The 17,621-nt window shown below is 43.5% G+C and overlaps 1 protein-coding gene across 1 annotated transcript in view; it reads right to left on the bottom strand.

Moving 5' to 3' along the window:
• The window catches only part of Patj (PATJ crumbs cell polarity complex component), a 325,876-nt gene that overhangs the window by 71,386 nt on the left and 236,869 nt on the right, over positions 1-17,621 (bottom strand). The window contains exons 32-34 of the mRNA XM_059254557.1: positions 13,504-13,578; positions 6,612-6,729; positions 1,339-1,472 (exon numbers count right to left, since the gene is read on the bottom strand). Of these exons, the coding sequence (XP_059110540.1) occupies positions 1,339-1,472; positions 6,612-6,729; positions 13,504-13,578 (327 nt within the window). The remainder of the gene's footprint in view (positions 1-1,338; positions 1,473-6,611; positions 6,730-13,503; positions 13,579-17,621) is intronic.

Here is a 17,621-nt window from a genome sequence, read left to right as displayed (position 1 = left end):
CTGCTTTTGTTCCCACAGAAAGCCAAAGGCTATGGATTTGTTCCAGATTAAGATACATCAGGTTTGACCAGCCAAGACCCCCTGAAGGTCTCCGATGACACCATGGCCCAGATGATCCAACATCCAGAATGGTTTGAAGGCATCTGGCTCAGATGATACAGCCTCATGGACTATTCCATAATTCTAAAATTTTCTTTGTTTCCCCATAAGATACAGTGCCCCCTTCCAGCAGGAAGTAGTAAGAGAAGCTATGCCCAAATTCCCAAATTATATGTAATTTTACTTTGTTAAGGTTAAAACCTTCCTTTTTGAAAAAAAAAAAAGGGGGAAGTGCTGTGGGATGTATGGCAAATGTGTTGCTGATTAATCAATAAAACACTGATTGGCCGTTGGCTAGGCAGGAAGTATAGGCGGGGCAAGGAGGAGAATAAAGCTGGGAAGTGGAAGGCTGAGTCAGAGAGACACTGCCAGCCGCCACCATGACAAGCAGAGATTTGCCCTGACTGTGGGCCAGGCAGGAAAACTCGAGCCACGATGAGAAACAGCTTGTGAAGATGCCAGTAAGCCACGAGCCATGTGGCAAGGTATAGATGAATGGAAATGGATTAATTTAAGCTGTAAGAACAGTTAGCAAGAAGCCTGCCATGGCCATACAGTTTGTAACCAATATAAGTCGCTGTGTTTACTTGGTCGGGTCTGAGCGGCTGTGGGACTGACAGGTGAGAGAGATTTGTCCTGACTGTGGGCCAGGCAGGAAAACTCTAGCTACAGTCTCTCCTTCCTCAATGACAAGAGCTGGACAGACACAGTATCCCATGCTAGGCAAAGAGAAAGAAATGCAGGAGTTTAGAGCAGTATGGAAGCAGAAGCCTGTGTAAGGGGCAGGCAGTTCAACTGCCTGTGGGGCCTGGGCAATTCCAGCATCCAAGGGACATCACACTTACGTAGGATGCCATATGCGGCAATTTCTAACTGTAGAGGCAGAGGGGAAAGTTAGGACATAAATGTCCTCCATCGCAATGTTTTGATCAAGCATAAGAAGTTAAAATCCTTGGTCAATAACATCAGGCTCAGAGCACATTTACTTCTGGGCTGGGTAGTGCACTGGAGAGTTGGCTGAAGGCCAACATGCTCTAGGGCAGGTGGGTAGATGCAGAGAGGCGAGGCCAAGAACAGGGGTTTCTGTAACGCCTGCAGCTCCTGAGTTTCCTTGTTTCAGGGAATGAGTATTTATATCCTGTTTGTTTTGTCAGGTCTCCAGTACAAGTATCCTGGGCTATAATGAGCCTCAGCAACTAACTCTGGGACAGTAGACATAATTTACTTCTAGACACTTACCAAAGGTGTGTCTTTTCCTCCTACGATGCTGAGACCAAGCCCTGAGCGCCCCTTGGAGATTTCTATGATCATTTCCTGTCCAGGGACAATGGGACACGTTGCAGGGTCCACTGAGAGAGGAGCCTGGAAGCTCCCTGGAAAGTGATAAAACACAATGGTTAGCAAGTAGGAGAAGCAGTTCGCCCGGCATCCACTGGAGCACATGGGTGTCTGCTTGTCACTGCATTCCCAGCACACAAGGCACTATGGAGGGAAAGGCTGGGTTACTGCTCTCCTCATCCACAGGATGAAACACGGCACTGCTATGGCACTTTCTGAGATCAAAACATCAACTTCTCAAATCATCAACTTATCAATTTTAGGTATACTTAATTAAAAAGAAACAAAAACCCTCAAAACACACCATGAAAATCAGCACGGAAAAACTTCAGATGACTAAATATTTAGGTACACAAAAGCATATATTGCGATGAATATAAAAGCTATTATGACATTAGACCATGAGTTTAGAAGAATGTTTGCCTCAGGAGGTCCCAGGTTCAATCTCCCATACTGCAAAATGAAAAACAAAACAAAGAATAAGAAAAAACTGTGCCTAAATACTTTCAATCAGAGTACAACACATCAATTAAGATGTACAAGGGATTTAACTAACAAAGTATATGACTGAAGATAAAAATTACTTAAAGTTTATCTCTAATATCACAGGATGAGCATCCCTAATCCAGATATCTGAAGGTTTTTGATCATTGACATGACACCACAAATGGAAAATTCAACACATGACTTTATGCGATAGGAGAAACTCAAAATACAGACCCATCCAAACAGCCTTCAGGCTGTATACAGAATGTGTATATAAAATATAAATGGATTCTGTATTCAGAGTTGGATCCTATTCCCAATCTATCTCTTTATGTATATGAAAATGTTCCAAAATCTGAAATATCTCTAGTCCCAAGTATTTTGGTCAAGATTATTCAACCCATATAAACACAGGTAAACAAGCACACACATATGTATGCACACATTTGTAGTATAATAAAAATATGAAAAAATTACTTTCCGAGGCCATAAATAAAACTGTTGTTAAAGGAGTTATAATATTGTATAAAGGTTTACTCATTTAGTTAAGAGACTTATTATTTTTTATTATTTTTAGTTAGGTGTATTGTGAGTGTCTGCATATGGGTATGTGCACATGAGTGCAATGCCGGAAGACCAGAAGCATCGGATTCCCTGCAACTGGAGTTACAGATGGTTGTGAGCTGCCACATGGGTACTAGGAACCAATCTTCCATCCTCCGGAAGAGGAGCAAGTGCTCTTAACTGCTGAGCCACCTTTCTAGCCCCTAAAGGTCAGTTTTTTTTTTTTTTTTTTTTTAATTATTGTTTAAGAGTGTATTTCTAAAACAGAAAAAAGCTTCTAGGCCAAGAAAGACACTTAAAATACCCATTATCTATTTCCAAACATGTATTTTGCATATAACAAACCCAACTCTAGTGAATGAAGAACTAAATTTTCCATGTATCAGGTGCTCTGATCTGAGATCACGTCTATAGAGGTCTCTGCAGACAGCTTTGCAATAACCAAGTCTGATCACCACAAGGGTCAAGGGAGCTCCATAGGGGTTGACGACAGTAGTAGCGCCATCTACTGGTCAGTAGTTTCTAAAGCCTAGAAACTAGAAGACCTGGCTTCAAAGGTATGCTAGACCTCTGCCTATGTGATAGCAGGTATTGGCAGGCTACTATCCATAACAAGAGGGGTTATATAATTTCAAAAGGAAAAAAACAAAAAGAGAAAAATCATATTTTAAGACAAAATATAAAATCAAAATTTCAGTGCCCATAAACCAGTACTGAAACATAGACCCACTAATTCTTAGTTACGTTGTTGTACCACACAGGTAGAAGTGAAAAGCTGGAGCAGGCTGTGTGGCCTGTGAGCTCAAATACTGGCTACACAGTTCTTTATAGAAAAGTCTGGTTCTGGCTGTGTGTGGCGGCACACTACTGTCATCTCAGTACTCATGAGACTTAGGCAGGAGGGTCACCTTGAATTCAAGGCCAGCCTGGGTTACAAAAGCAAGACACAGTCCCCCTTCCTGCACCCTGCTCCAGAGCAGGGAGGGGGTATAAGGAGGAGGAGGAGGAGAAGGAGGAGGAGAAGGAGGAGGAGGAGGAGGAGGAAGAGGAGGAGGAGGAGGAGGAGGAGGAGGAGGAGGAGGATTTCTAGCACAAAACAAAGGAAGCTGGCAAAGGAAGGGGGCCTGTGGGAGTTCTCTAATCAATAATTACGATTTGATAACACAGGGGAGCTGGGTTTAAAAGTATAGAAGTAGATCCAGGCACCTAAACAGCAGGTTCCTACATAGTCAAACTGGCTCGCTGTTGACGAGTAAATGCAGTTAAGTGTTACTCAGCAGGTCAGAGGAGTGACAGAGCAGTGTGGGTGAGGTGCTCGCCTCCAGCCTGGCCTGCTCCAGGGCTCACCCAGCTGCCCCTGCCTTACACAGGGGACTTGGTGATCTAATGACCTCCTAGCAAAGATGGAGCAATCCAGGGATACAGCCCCAGAAATAACAAAAAGGACAACTTCAGAATGAGAACATTAAGTTTTTCTATGGTTTTCTTTCTTTCTTTCTTTCTTTCTTTCTTTCTTTCTTTCTTTCTTTCTTTCTTTCTTTCTTTCTTCCTTCCTTCCTTCCTTCCTTCCTTCCTTCCTTCCTTCCTTCCTTCCTTCCTTCCTTCTTTTCTTTCTGCAGCCTATATATTTCATGCTGTTTCCCAGTAATCTAACATAAACATGGCACACAATGCCGGCACAATTCATGGCTGCTTTTCAAACTTTACTCTGCTTTTATGAGTAACTAGTTTAGTCGTCTGAGTAAAGAGAGAGAAAAGGAAGATACTAGAGATGGCATTCCCCTCCACGCACCTCCCTGTCCTAAGTAACTTTTTGGTTGTTTTATAAGATTTATTTTTAGTTTTTAGAGACAGGGTCCCTCTACATAGCCCTGGATATCGTGGAACTCACTATGTAGCCGAGGCTGGCTTCAAATTCACATAGATCCACCCGCCTCTGCCTACCAGTGCTAGGATTAAAGGCATGTGCCACTGTGCCTGAAAAGATTTATTTTTATTTTATGGGAATGAGTGATTTGCTTCTGTGTATACCAGTGTACCACATGGGTGCATGGTGCCAACAGAGGTCAGAAGACAGCACCAGATGCCCTGGAATTGGGTTACAGGTGGTTATGAACTGCCCTATGTGAATACTAGAAAACAAAATCTGGTCCCCCACTGGAGCTGCAAATGCTCTTTCTTAATGGCCATCTTTCCGGTCAATCTTTGCATTTGTCTCTCTCACAGAACTCAACTCAAAGCCAGGCTCATATCAAGTATTCAATAAACATTTTTTAAGTGGATGAGAGGTGAATATAGTTTCTGTATCTTTAAACACAGGGCCATGCATTGCTATTACCTGGTATGAGTGCATGATGAACATTAGCCAGCCCCTCCTGATCTGTATCTGTAGTGGGTAGCTGTTCCAGCTTTGACCTGGAAGTACTACCCCCAGTGAGGCTTCCGGTAACTGTCATGCCTAACTATGGCCTGCGCCTGAGGCGGGGCTGAGATGGGAGCCCTTAAGACCTGAGATCCAGATGTACCAGCTCTCTTGGTTCCTGGTGATCCTGGATGCTGGATGGTAGACAGAGCGGAGTTCTCCAGAGAACTCAGCTGGACTGCACCTCACCTCTCCCAGATCCTGTAACCAACCCCTTTACTAGCTGAAAGTTACCCCCCAAGTAAACCTCCTTTTTAACTACCTGGAGTTGCCTTAATAAGTCCCCCAAAATGTATCTATGGCCAAGTATACAAGTTTGGGCATTTTAGGCCACACTGTCTGCCAGAGCTGCATAACTCCATCACAGAGCATCAGAATAGCCAAGCAGCCACAGACAACATGTAAGCAATGCTCAATGATATGTTAAGGAACGTTGGAGTATGAATTTCATGTAGTTTTCATAAAACTGGCTTTCAGTTGTTTTCAGTCTTTAAAATATAAAACCCTCTCTAGCTCCTGGATGAAGTCAAAACAGGTGGTGGGCTACATTTATCCTGTAGGTCACAGTTTGTTTGCTGATAATGTTAAGTGCCTTAATATAAAACCAAATAATACCTGCTTGCTAAACTTTTCACAGAGTAACATTTAAAAGACTGCTAGTCAGCACAGGGTTATACATTTGTCATTGGTGAGCCTTTTTTGTTTGTTCGATTTTTTTGAGACAAGGTCTAGGTCTGTCTATGTAGCTCTGGCTGGCCTGGAACTCACTATGTAGATCAGACTGGCCTCCAATTCACAGAGATCTGCCTACCTGAGTACTGGGATTTTATTTATTTGTAACCATACATATGTGTGTGGGCAAGAGCATGAAGTGCATGTGCTTATGGAGAGCAGAAGAAAAGATCTCTTAGAGCTCAAGTTACAGGTAACTGTGAGCTGTCTGCTGTGGGTGCTGGGACTCAAACTCTAGTCTTCCAGAAGAATAGCAAGCACTCAACCTCTGAGCCACCCCTCCAGCAGCAGCAGCCCCACTGCTTTTACTGATAAATACTGCATTAAAGCAAGGTGGAAATACTGATCACTTGCTTTGAAGTTCGACTTTGAACTCTCACTCTTCACCATAATTTAAGCTACAACATGAATTCCATCCTTTGCCCCCCTTCCCTCTCCTCTTTCTTTCTGAGATGAGATTTCCTAGAGCCTGGGCTAGCCTTGAATTCACTATGTAGTTGAGGAGGACCTAAAACTCCTGATCCTCCTACCTCCATTTCTCAAACGCTGGGATTACAGGCACCGCCATGCCTGGCTCTGAATACCAACTTCTTTACTGAAATCCTCCATGGCTTATATCAATACACATAGTGTCAAAAACTGCCTTCATTATGGTTTTGGAGACATTATCTATGACTTAACCTCGGTCTTTGGGAGAGACTGGCAGGCAGTCTGTGGGTTTTAGTTTCATCAAATGCCTCTTTGGAGGGCCTCTTCTCCTCTGTGTTTACACTCAGTAACTCCTGGGCAGTGCAGAAGTGAAGAATTGAGGAAACAGTGCAGGAAGTAAGGGATTCAAGCTCAAAGGACAGAAGTAGAGGAGGGATACAAAGCCCGGTGTCCTGCCTCCTGTCTCATTCATTCCTCAGAGCATCATGACATTTTTCTTCTCCAAAGGTTCACAGGCAGTTTTGGTTAGACAGAGTCGTACCAGAGTCTGTGAGGTCTCCATCTTCTGATTGACATAACGGACTTGGTGCTGGTGATATCTCTTGTGAGTTGACGGGTGCTTGTGTTGAATATGTTTGCTGTTTCATCTGGCAGGCAGCCTACAAAAGGAAGGAAAACGACATGAATGTCAAGAAGGAGAGAAGCAAGAAGAGCACTGTAAAATGGCTGTGTTATTGTCATCAAAACAATGGTGAGCTTCAAAAACGTGTTTTGAGACAACAGGATGCTCAGAGAGGTGGCAAGGGAAAGCCAGGTTGATTTTTGTATTGTCTCCTGTTTAACTTTGCTCCTAAGATACTTGGATAGAGGCTTGGTCAAAAAGGGGAGCAGGATATAAGTGGAACAGTAACTTTCAGTTTTGTGCTTTGCTGACAACACTCCTAGTGAATATTAGCATTAACTAACTAAGAAAAATGAAGGACCCCATGCCTTCTCAAGAGTCACATAAAAAGTGGAGGTAGTGATGTGATTTGCCTGCTGGATTCCAGTAAGTGCCAGGCTGTCCCTGGACTCTAGAAATATCTGCTCCAGAACCATAATACTCTAAGATTCTGTCTGTGGAAGGCTGTTCCTCTGTCCAAGGCACCATGCAGTATGCAAGAACTAAGACAGTTCTAACTACTGAGCATTTGTACTGTGCTTTTGAGTTTTCAAGATACTATTAGCTGTATGGATACCTCAGTCACAAGAACATTCCTCAGTATCAGATATTATCATCACACAGCTAATGAGAGGAAGAGATCGGCTGGTCACCAGTTCTTGGAGGATGCTATAATCAGAGTACTTATGGAATAGCTGCTAGGCCGTGTTTCTAGGGGTGTTCATTTGATTCTTTTTATAAGAAAATGTTTTGATTTTTACTTATTTTTATTAGTGCAATGTCTGGAGTTCAGTGGAGAACTTTCTGGAGTCAGTTATCAGCTCCCACCCAAATGAGGCAGGGTTTCTCTTGTTTTTGTGCTGTGTATTTCAGGCCAGCTGATCTGCCAGCCTCTAGACAATTGTCCCATGTCTGTCTCCCATCTTGCTGTAGGTACTAGATACTGCACTTGGCTTTTTTTTATGTCGGTTCTAGGAACAGAACTCAGGTGGACAAGCTTGCTAGGCAAGGCTTTCACCTGCTGAACAATCACAATAGCCCTCTATCATCATCTTTAATACGACTGGATCCTTACTTGAAAAGCCTTTTCCTGTCACACATTTACTAACAAGAATAAAGTGTGTATGGAGGGGTTATTACTAAAAACTGAGGGGTAGCACAGTGGCTCATGGCTGCTTAACTCAAGGCTGTAAAAAATGCATAATCATGCTGGGCAGTGGTGGCGCACGCCTTTAATCCCAGCACTTGGAGGCAGAGGCAGGTGGATCTCTGTGAGTTCAAGGCTAGCCTGGGCTACCAAGTGAGTTCCAAGAAAGGCGCAAAGCTACACAAAGAAACTCTGTTTCGAAGAACCAAAAAAAAAAGGGAAAAAAAATTCATAGTCCCATAAAGTCATGCTTATTAGTGTCTTCACAACGTCAAAGAACACAAAAAAATACAAGAGTGGGGGAGTTGGCAGCCACTAATGAGTTTTATGACTGCAGACGGTACTTGGCTTCCTCATCCGGTCATTGCTAGTGGTTTGTGAGGTGCACACTGTGAGGCGGTTGTAAAGGTGGAAGAGGAATTAATTCCAGAAAGGGCTGCCCTCCCCCACCCCGAACAGGTTATACATGACTGGCAAGCTCTGGGTCAGAAACTGTAGAAACACAACATCCATTTCCATCGGAGCCAGCAGCTCCGGCCCTGCTGTGGTGCTGCCCACCTCCACGGGCCATTCTCTTCTGCAGTCACAGGAAAAGCACCATCACCTTCCAGAGGTGACGTGCACATTTTTCAGCAGGGAAGAGAATGGGCAGATGAAGTTTAAGACTCCACCAAACCACAGAGATGCCTGCTGCACTCCCTGAACCGGTGAGTGTCCAGAGTGTCGGAGCATCAGCAGTATTGGCATCGGAATGCAGGCAGCAGTAGGTTTTGAACTGTAAATACTTTTGATTGAATTGAACATAATTATTTTTAAAAACATTTTATTATTTTGTGTGCATGGGTATTTTGTCTGTATGTATTCTGTGTACCATGTTTATGCAGTGCCTGTGGAGGCCAGAAGAAATCCCCTGGAACTGGGGTTACAGATGGTTGTGAGCCCCCAGGTGGGCACTGCAGATCAAACCCAGGTCCTCTCTGGAAGAGCAGCTAGTGCTCTTAACCACTAAATCATCTCTCTAGCCCAGACTTTAGTATTTCCAAAGTTCTCTTTTTGTGGTGCAAGGGATGACACCCAGGGCCTCAGACATGCTAGTTAAGTATTCTACTACCAAGTCACACCCCCAGGACTACATATATTTATTTTTATTTAGGTGTTTAGAATGTAATTTTAGAGAATTTTCAAAGGCATTTTATTTGGAAATGTTTGAAATATCAAATTCTTTGGTGTGTGGTGTTTTTTTTTTTTTTGTGGGGGGGTGGGTATGTTTCAAGAGAGGGTTTCTTTGGTTAGCCCTGGCTGTTCTGGTACTAGTTCAGTAGACCAGGCTGATCTTGAACTCAGAGATCCACCTGCCTCTGCTTCCCAAGTGCTGGGATTAAAGGCATATGCCACTCCACCCAGCTATCGTATACTTTCTATATACTCTTGTTATCTATAGTTCCTGAATAATGGAAACTTTAGTGACATAAAAATATAAACTGGGGCTAGAGAGATGAGGTTGCAGTTAAGAGTCTGGACTGCTCTTGCAGAGGATGTGGTTTGCTTTCCAGCCAGCACCCATACCAAGTGGCTCAAAAACACCTGTAACTCCAGCTTCAGGGAATCAGACATACTCTTCTGGTTTCTGTAGGCATCAGCATCTGAGTGTTTTTATGTCAATTTGACACAAACTAGAGTCATATGAGAGAAGAATCTCAACTGAGGAAATGCATCTATAAGATCAGCAGAAGGTAAGCCTGTGGTGCATTTTCTTACTTAATGACTGAGAAGGGAAGGCCCAGCCCACTGTGGGTGGTGCCAAACCTGGGCAGATGGTCCTGGGTCCAGGCTGAGCAAGTTATAAGGAGCAAGCCAGTAAGCAGTACTCCTGCATGGCCTCTGCATCAGCTTCTGCCTCCAGATTCATGACCTGCTTGAGTTCCTGCCCTGACTGGGTTTGATGAACTGTGATGTATAAGTGTAAGTAAAATGATCCATTCCCCACCCAAGTTGCTTTTAGTCATAGTGTTTCATCACAGCAATAGAAACTAAGACAGAGATTGGTACTAGGGTTGTGAGGTATTACTATGACAGACTGGACTCTATGTTTTGGTAGGATTGTAGAAGAACTTTGGAACTTTGGGCTGGACATGACAAAGCTTGGGTAGGTGTTCTGTGGGAGTTTGGAAGATAAGAGTGTTGAGAGAAGCCGGGCGGTGGTGGCGCACGCCTTTAATCCCAGCACTCGGGAGGCAGAGCCAGGCAGATCTCTGTGAGTTTGAGGCCAGCCTGGTCTACCAAGTGAGTTCCAGGAAAGGTGCAAAGCTACACAGAGAAACCCTGTCTCGAAAAACCAAAAAAAAAAGAGTGTTGAGAGAAATGCAAAAGACGGAGGCCTGTTGGTGCAGTTCAGAGGTAAGTTTGTTGTTCTGAATTACGAATGCATGGTTTCTGGTCAGCTGGAGCCGAAGAATCAGCTGTGATTAACAAGAGACCTATACCACCGAAGTGAAACCTTTGCTTTACTTGGATAATTGATACTAGTCAGCCAGAGCAGAAAAACAGGCGGTGATTAAGACGAGACCAGCATCATCGAGGCAAAATCTTCTGGGAAGTGTTTCCTCAGGGTCAACACACAGAAGCTCTGTTCCAGAGGGGACTGAGGTTGTATCTCATGCTGGCAGCTTAACTTCATCACGTCTAAGAGTCCCCCCAGATGGTATTGGTTTGAAGTCATGAAGGGGTCATGGAAAGCAATTGAGGCTTGGCAATGTGAAATGTCAGGATAGGCCATTGTTGAAGGTACAGCCTCAGTACAGTTGAGGCCCCAGAATTAAAGGGGTTATTCTGAGAAGTTGAAGAAGCTTGTTACTATGAATAGAGTCCAGGAGAGGCTATTGGTGAAAGTGCAGCCTGGTTGCAGCAGGAAGCCCCAGCATTTTGGAGATGCCAGTACCATGAGATGACCACTAAGAATAACAGCAGCTGAAGAGTGGAGCCAGCCTAACCCTAGAAGACAAGTTGCGTGTGCTATGGATGGCTGTACAAACCCTCTGGAGGAGCCCAGGAGATTGGGAGTGAATTCTAGACACTGGATTACTGAGTTATTTACTGAGTTTGTGCACAGGGCATGAAGTCCTCCTGCTTACAGATAGTACTAGAGAAACCAGGAATGCTACACAAGCAGGCTTTTCTCTCCAAAAGAAGGAATTACACCTGTTTTCCACCCAGAAGGCTGGGAGTGATGTTGTTAATAGCCTGGTGATCTTCGCTGTTCTGTAGAATACCCAGACTCCATAGAATCCATTCTTATGAAAGAAGTCCCAAGTACTTTGCAAAAGAGTTTACTATTGTGCTTACTGCATCCCCTTCTTGCTAGGTCCTGACCCTGAGCACTGCTTCTCAGTCAACAGAGCCCATCCTTACAAAAGAGCTCACAGGGCTTTGCAAAAGAGATGTGCTTTGCAAAGGAGTTTCCATGTGGTCATGCCCTGAGCTTTGTTGCGATAACTGTTGTGAGGAACTTTTCCCCAGAGCTGTACTGGGCTTTAATATGCCAGAAATAAACCGCTTGGGGTCAGACTCTGGACGTTTGGACTAGCCCAGCTAACTAAGTCATGCTGAACTGGATTTCCTTCTTGCCTTGGGAGGATCATTCCTCTGTCAGCTGTAGCATCTGTAGGGACCCCCACAAATTTGGGATTATGCTTTGGGTCTTCTCTCTTCAAGTAAAAAAGTATTTATTTATTTATTTATTTATTTATTTATTTATTTATTTATTTATTTATTTATTTATTTTGTAGGAGCCCACAGCTGAGAGACTTTAAACATTTTTGCTTTTTTTGTTTGTTTGTTTTCTAGGTACCTGTTCTGGATCTTGCTCTGTAAACCAGGCTGGACTCGAACTCACAGAGATCCACCTGGCTCTGTCTCTTGAGTGCTGGGATTAAAGGCATGCGCCATCACCACCCAGCTGAGACTTTAAACTTTTAAAGAGATTTTGGAGTTGTATAGAGACTAGACTTTTTAGGGAAACTTTGGATTTTAAAAGGGACTGTATATTTAAGAGAGACAATTTTTACAGTGTTTGAATTTGTAAGGACTGCGGGACTTTTAAAGTTATTTGTATTTTATATTACAAAATTAATATTAACATGTCATTTCTTGGGAACAAATGAGAAAGGAAATGCTCTAGTTAAAAGTGATGTGTTTGTGTATCAAGCTGACTAGGGATCAATTAGCTGGTTTTTTTTTTTTTTGTTTTTGTTTCGTTTTGTTTTTTTAATGTCAACTTGATAAAAGCTAGAGTCATCTGAGAGGAGAGAAACTCAATTGAGAAACGGACTCCATAAGATCTAGCTGTAGGAAAGCCTGTAGGGCATTTTGTTAATTAGTAATTGATGGGGAAGGGTACAACTCACTGCGAGTGGGGCAACCCTGGGCAGGTGGCCCTGGGTTCTATAAGAAAGCAGGCTGAGCAAGCTATGATGAGTAAGCCAGGAAGCAGCATTCGTACATGGCCTCTGGGTCAGATCCTAACTCCAGGTTCCTGCCCTGCTTGCCTTTAAGGATGAACTGTGATAGGGAAGTACAAGCAAGATAAACCCTTTCCTCCCCACTTGCTTTTGGTCATAGTGTTCCATCACAGCAATAGTAATCCTAACTAGGACATGTACACATACTCATGTACAGACACTCACAAGTACACATAGTTAAAAATAAAAACAATTCTTAAAGTATAAACTAGTACATAGAAATGAAAACCAGGATTAAAAAGCAAGGAAAAAATTAATAGCAACAAACATTTGATACACACATGTTGATAGCTTGCTGGGTATGGGGCTGAAGCCAGACATCCCAGAACTTGAGAGGCAGAGGCAGGAGTTCACAGTCAGCCTTGACTATCGGGATTTTAGGCAAACCTGGGCTACATAAGTCCCTGTCTCCCTCCTCCCCGCAAAAACCCAACCAACCAACCAACCAACCAACCAACCAACCAACCAACCAGTTCATAAGCTTTAGGGCCTGGCACATACAAGATGTTTAACTCTGCCACTCAGTGATGTCCCCAGACCTCTAGCTTTTAAAGAAAAATGAAATTAAAAATGTAAGGAACACTGAAGTTATTGTATCTTTATCAAACTACAAATTCTTCCATTTGAAATTTTATTCATGGCATTGTGTTAAGATAGGGAAGTCTTAAAATTTAACTGCAAAAGGATGTCTTTAAAAATATTTGTGTGTGGGCACACTGTGTGTGTGTGAATGCTTGCTGTCGATTGAGTGTGGAGGTCAGAGGACCACTTCTGGAGTCCATTTTCTCTTTCCACCATGTGAATCTCAGTGATTGAACTCAGGTCATCGGGTTTGGCGCCAAGCCCCTTTACCTGCTGGGCCATCTTGTTGGCTCAAGGGAGTCTTTTAAATACCTGGTTCGGCTACCAGAACAGAATGGCAAAGAAAGGACACGTCTGCACACCTGAGTGTGATCGGTGGTACGACGGTGCATTGACACCAGGTTTTAAGACACCTTAACCTTCTGCCAGTAGGAAAGGATTTGACATTATAACCCTCTCCTTTTCTTGTGGAGTACAGTTCACATGACACGCTACCCCAACAGAGTAAATCCCAAACATGAATTACCACACTGTCAGGCGACTCCAACGCCCTGTGCTGCTCTGCCACTATGCTGTGATCAACCACCTCAGACAGGTCTTCCTGAAATGTAAAAATACAATCAATTAGCAACATTACAGGTCTCAACTGCACCTTCCACCTCTGGCAGTCACCTGGGCTTTGGTCTATCTCAAAAATGACCCCAAACAGCACATATATTTTCTCTATCCCCTACCTGGATGAACCTGCATAAGTGAGCTCAGGCTAGTCCTATATTCTTTGATGGTCTTCTCCATTACACTAGCTTTCCTAGATCTGCGTTGATCCTGAATATGAAATCACTCCCAGGGTTCAATTCCAAATCTTAGAATCCCCTACTCCACCTTTAAGATGCTTATCTAGAGGCTAAGCGCAGACCTGATAGAGACACTGTGAGAAAGAAAGGTAAGTTAGTCTTCAGACTGACACACAGACATGTCAACTGAAATGTTGGCCAGAGTGTGCATGTCTGTATCCATGTTTCACTCTGTGTAGGTGAATTTAAGGCTAAAGCATCATTTGATGGTTTAGGTTAAGGCATGAGCTCCTGCAACTTGGCTTGGACAAGGCAGGGACCACAAAGAGACCAAAGAGATGTTGATTTTGGTGTGTTTGCACTGGCACTCAGGAGTGCTGTGCAGCATCGGGGAGCAGGAAATGAGAACAGGGTGGCTTGTGCCATGGAGTGTTAGGAGTTTGTGATCCTAGCTCTTTGATTCAAGTAAATCTGAGTCTGTACTTGACTCTTCCAGCCTTAATTCCCTGCATAAATTATAAATGGGTATGTGTGGGTGTTAGGTCTCAAACCTGGGGGGAACAGATAACCAAGGTGCCCTATTAATGTATCAAAACTGATGCTGGCAGCCAGGTTCTCCCAGCATCCTTCAGTCCCTACCTGTAACAGGGTCCTCTTGGCTAGCATACCCTCCAACACACATGCACGCGTGTATGTACACACACACACACACACACTTCTCCAGCCCAGAAACTGGGGCTGGGCTGCCCTTCCCTGAGCTGCTCTTCCCTATATAACCCAGATACTTTGGCTACTTCCAGCCCTTTTTACCTCTTGGCCTCTTGCTCTCTTGGCCACTCTTCCTGGTTCCCTTCCTTTGCTCTCCCTTCTCCTCAACATGGCCTGGCTCAGTCTGCTGGTCAAGTTCACTCTGGACTCTCCAATGTCTCAGTCTCTGCCTGTTTTCTCCTTTGCATCTATGACAAAAACTTCAACCCCTTAGTAGCAGTCATGTCCTTCTCTCTTTCTTTTCTTTTCTTCCTTATTTCCTTCCTTCCTTCCTTCCTTCCTTCCTTCCTTCCTTCCTTCCTTCTTTCTGTAATCTTGCTATGGGATGTGATTAGCCAGCCTGCCTCCATCTTGGGCTTGAAAGTTATAATAAAGACAAAATTGATTCTTTCTTGTTTATTATTAAATCTGTTTCTCAAAGATTGAGCAATGCCCCACCTGTAACCTTAACTACAAATGGTTCTGTACTGCCTGTTCCAAAGAACAGCAATCATACCTTTGTTTCAAAAGGTTATATGACCAACTGTTGTTAAGACCATCTCCTATGTTCTGCTTCTGTAACCCCGCCTATTTGACTGACAAACCCCCCATTTAGAACGCCCCTATCCTGAGCTATAAAATCCTTATTTTGCCCATGTCCAATGCTGACCTCTTGAACCCAGTCATATGTGGATGAAGCCTGTGTACAAGAATGAAAACAAACAACCAACCTTGCTTTGATTAATTTGGCCATGATGATTTGGGTCAGTGGTCTTTCTCCTTTGGGATTAAGAGACGTTGAAAAGATTGAACAAAGTGATCCCATAAATGGATTTCCCATGGTACCTAGCAAATACCCAGATCCACTAAAAACACTCACAGTGACAGTGAATGGAACTAAATGATGCTGGCCTCATGCTCTCAACTGTACCACCAGCCTCTATCAGCCAGTCAGTGATCTGCATAGGATCCCCACTCTGGGTATATTCACATACCCGTTCTTCTACAGCCCCTATCACAGTTGAAGCCAAATAAGGCAGGATGTAAACCAGGTTATAGTCTCATCCTGGGTCATCCATTCTCTACTGGTTTACAGCCTGAGAGACTGAAGCCCAGCATGGATTCGCAGACAGCATCTAGGTCCTCTGAATGACAGGGACTATCCTTAGTCCCTTACTTTTTAGGGCCACAAGTGTAGCTAGAGTTTTCCTGCCTGGCCCACAGTCAGGGCAAATCTCTCTCACCTGCCAGCCCCACAGCCGCTCAAACCTGACCAAGTAAACACAGAGACTTATATTGGTTACAAACTGTATGGCCGTGGCAGGCTTCTTGCTATCTACTTCTTCTATCATGAATTAACCTATTTCTATTAATCTATACCTTGCCACATGGCTCGTGGCTTACCAGCATCTTCACATGCTGTTTGTCATTGTGGCAGCTGGCAGTGTCTCTCAGACTCAGCCTTCCACTTCCCAGCTTTATTCTCCTCCTTGTCCTGCCTACACTTCCTGCCTAGCCAATGGCCAATCAGTGTTTTATTTATTGACTAATTAGCAACACATTTGCCATACAGAACATCCCACAGCACACAAGTATTTTACTCATTTAGATCTCTGCCATTCCCTTATGGGAAAAAGCACCTAGAATCCATTTCACCCAGCTCCCTGCACTTGGCTATGAAGTAGATATTAGGATATAAGATGAATTCATAATTCACTTCACACCATACTTCTTCCCTGAGCCCTTGGTTAGTACCTTTCCCACAGCATGATCAATTTTCTGTACTTCCCCCACCCTGCCCTGTCCCTGTTTTTTTGAGGCAAGCTGTTTCTCTCTTTAAAAGGGTTTTCTTTAATATTTAGTAGAATAAAACATTATCTAAATGATTACTAAATTCATCAAAAATTAAGAATTTGATTTTAAGCTGGGAGGTGGTGGCGCATGCCTTTAATCCCAGCACTCGGGAAGCAGAGACAGGTGGATCTCTGTGAGTTCAAGGCCAGCCTAGTCTACAAATTGAGTTCCAGGACAGGCTCCAAAGCTACACAAAACAAACCCTGTCCAAAAAAACAAAAACAAAAACAAGCAAACAAAAACAACAATAAAACAACAACAAACCAAAAAATTAAACCCCCACACCAAAAACAAAACAAAACAAAACAAAAAAACCCCACCACCAACAAAAACAAAACAAACAAAAAGAATCTGATTTTAAAAGCCCTTAGGTAAGTTGCAGACAGGCCATCAAAGGATACACATGAATGTGTGAGTGCGGCCTCCACTGTGTGGCCTTCACAGGTGAGAGGAGGGCATGGAAAGGTCAGTAACCCTGATGGGAAACTGCAGAGTAAAGCCCAGGCTGCATTATAAACAGGAACCGTGGGTGCTAGTCCTTCTACTGTACGTCAAAAGCAAGTACTTCTGTCACTTTGACACTGCAAACCTGCTTTAACCATCCCCAGTCAACCAGTGAGGGACAACAAGGACGTCTTCTCCAGTGTCAGAAATATGAGTCTTCTCTATCCACTACTATAACAATTGTGTTTAGAACAATTGTGTTTAGAGCAATCTTTATCTTTCCTGCCTTGTAAGACTTTGATGCAAATATTCTAATCTTCCTCACCCAGTAAAACCTTTGTTTACTCAAAGGTCCACAGGTCTGTCTAGGAATTTGAAGGTCTGCGGCCCTTTTCCCTTCCTTCCACTTCCTGTGTGCCAATTATTTTCAGACTAGCCAACTGAATGAGCCCTTAAAGTCAGACCCCCATCAACGGGGAGAAGACACAGCTACCTCCTGAGGTAGAACAAAAACCCAATGCATTTCCTGTCTCTGTGAGTCCACTCAGCATCTGAGTGCATCCTCTTGCCCAAGGGTATTGCCTCATCTAGACACTTTGGTCAGAAGTCGGCCTCTTTCTTTGTGACCTGAACTGGTTTCTAATATTAGCTATGGATCAAAAACCCTAATTTACATATTTCTCAGAACAACTACTAATTTCATTTTCCCTTTTCTTAAACTGTTTTTACATTTATTTAGTGTGTGTGTGTGTGTGTGTGTGTGTGTGTGTGTGTGTGTGTGAGCACTCAAGTGCATGAAGGTCAG

The sequence above is a fragment of the Peromyscus eremicus genome, chromosome 2 (assembly GCF_949786415.1).
Source record: "Peromyscus eremicus chromosome 2, PerEre_H2_v1, whole genome shotgun sequence".
In the NCBI taxonomy this organism is placed as follows: Eukaryota; Metazoa; Chordata; class Mammalia; order Rodentia; family Cricetidae; genus Peromyscus; species Peromyscus eremicus.
Note: the sequence above shows the minus strand (reverse complement) of the source record. Positions and strands in the feature narration are given on the sequence as shown.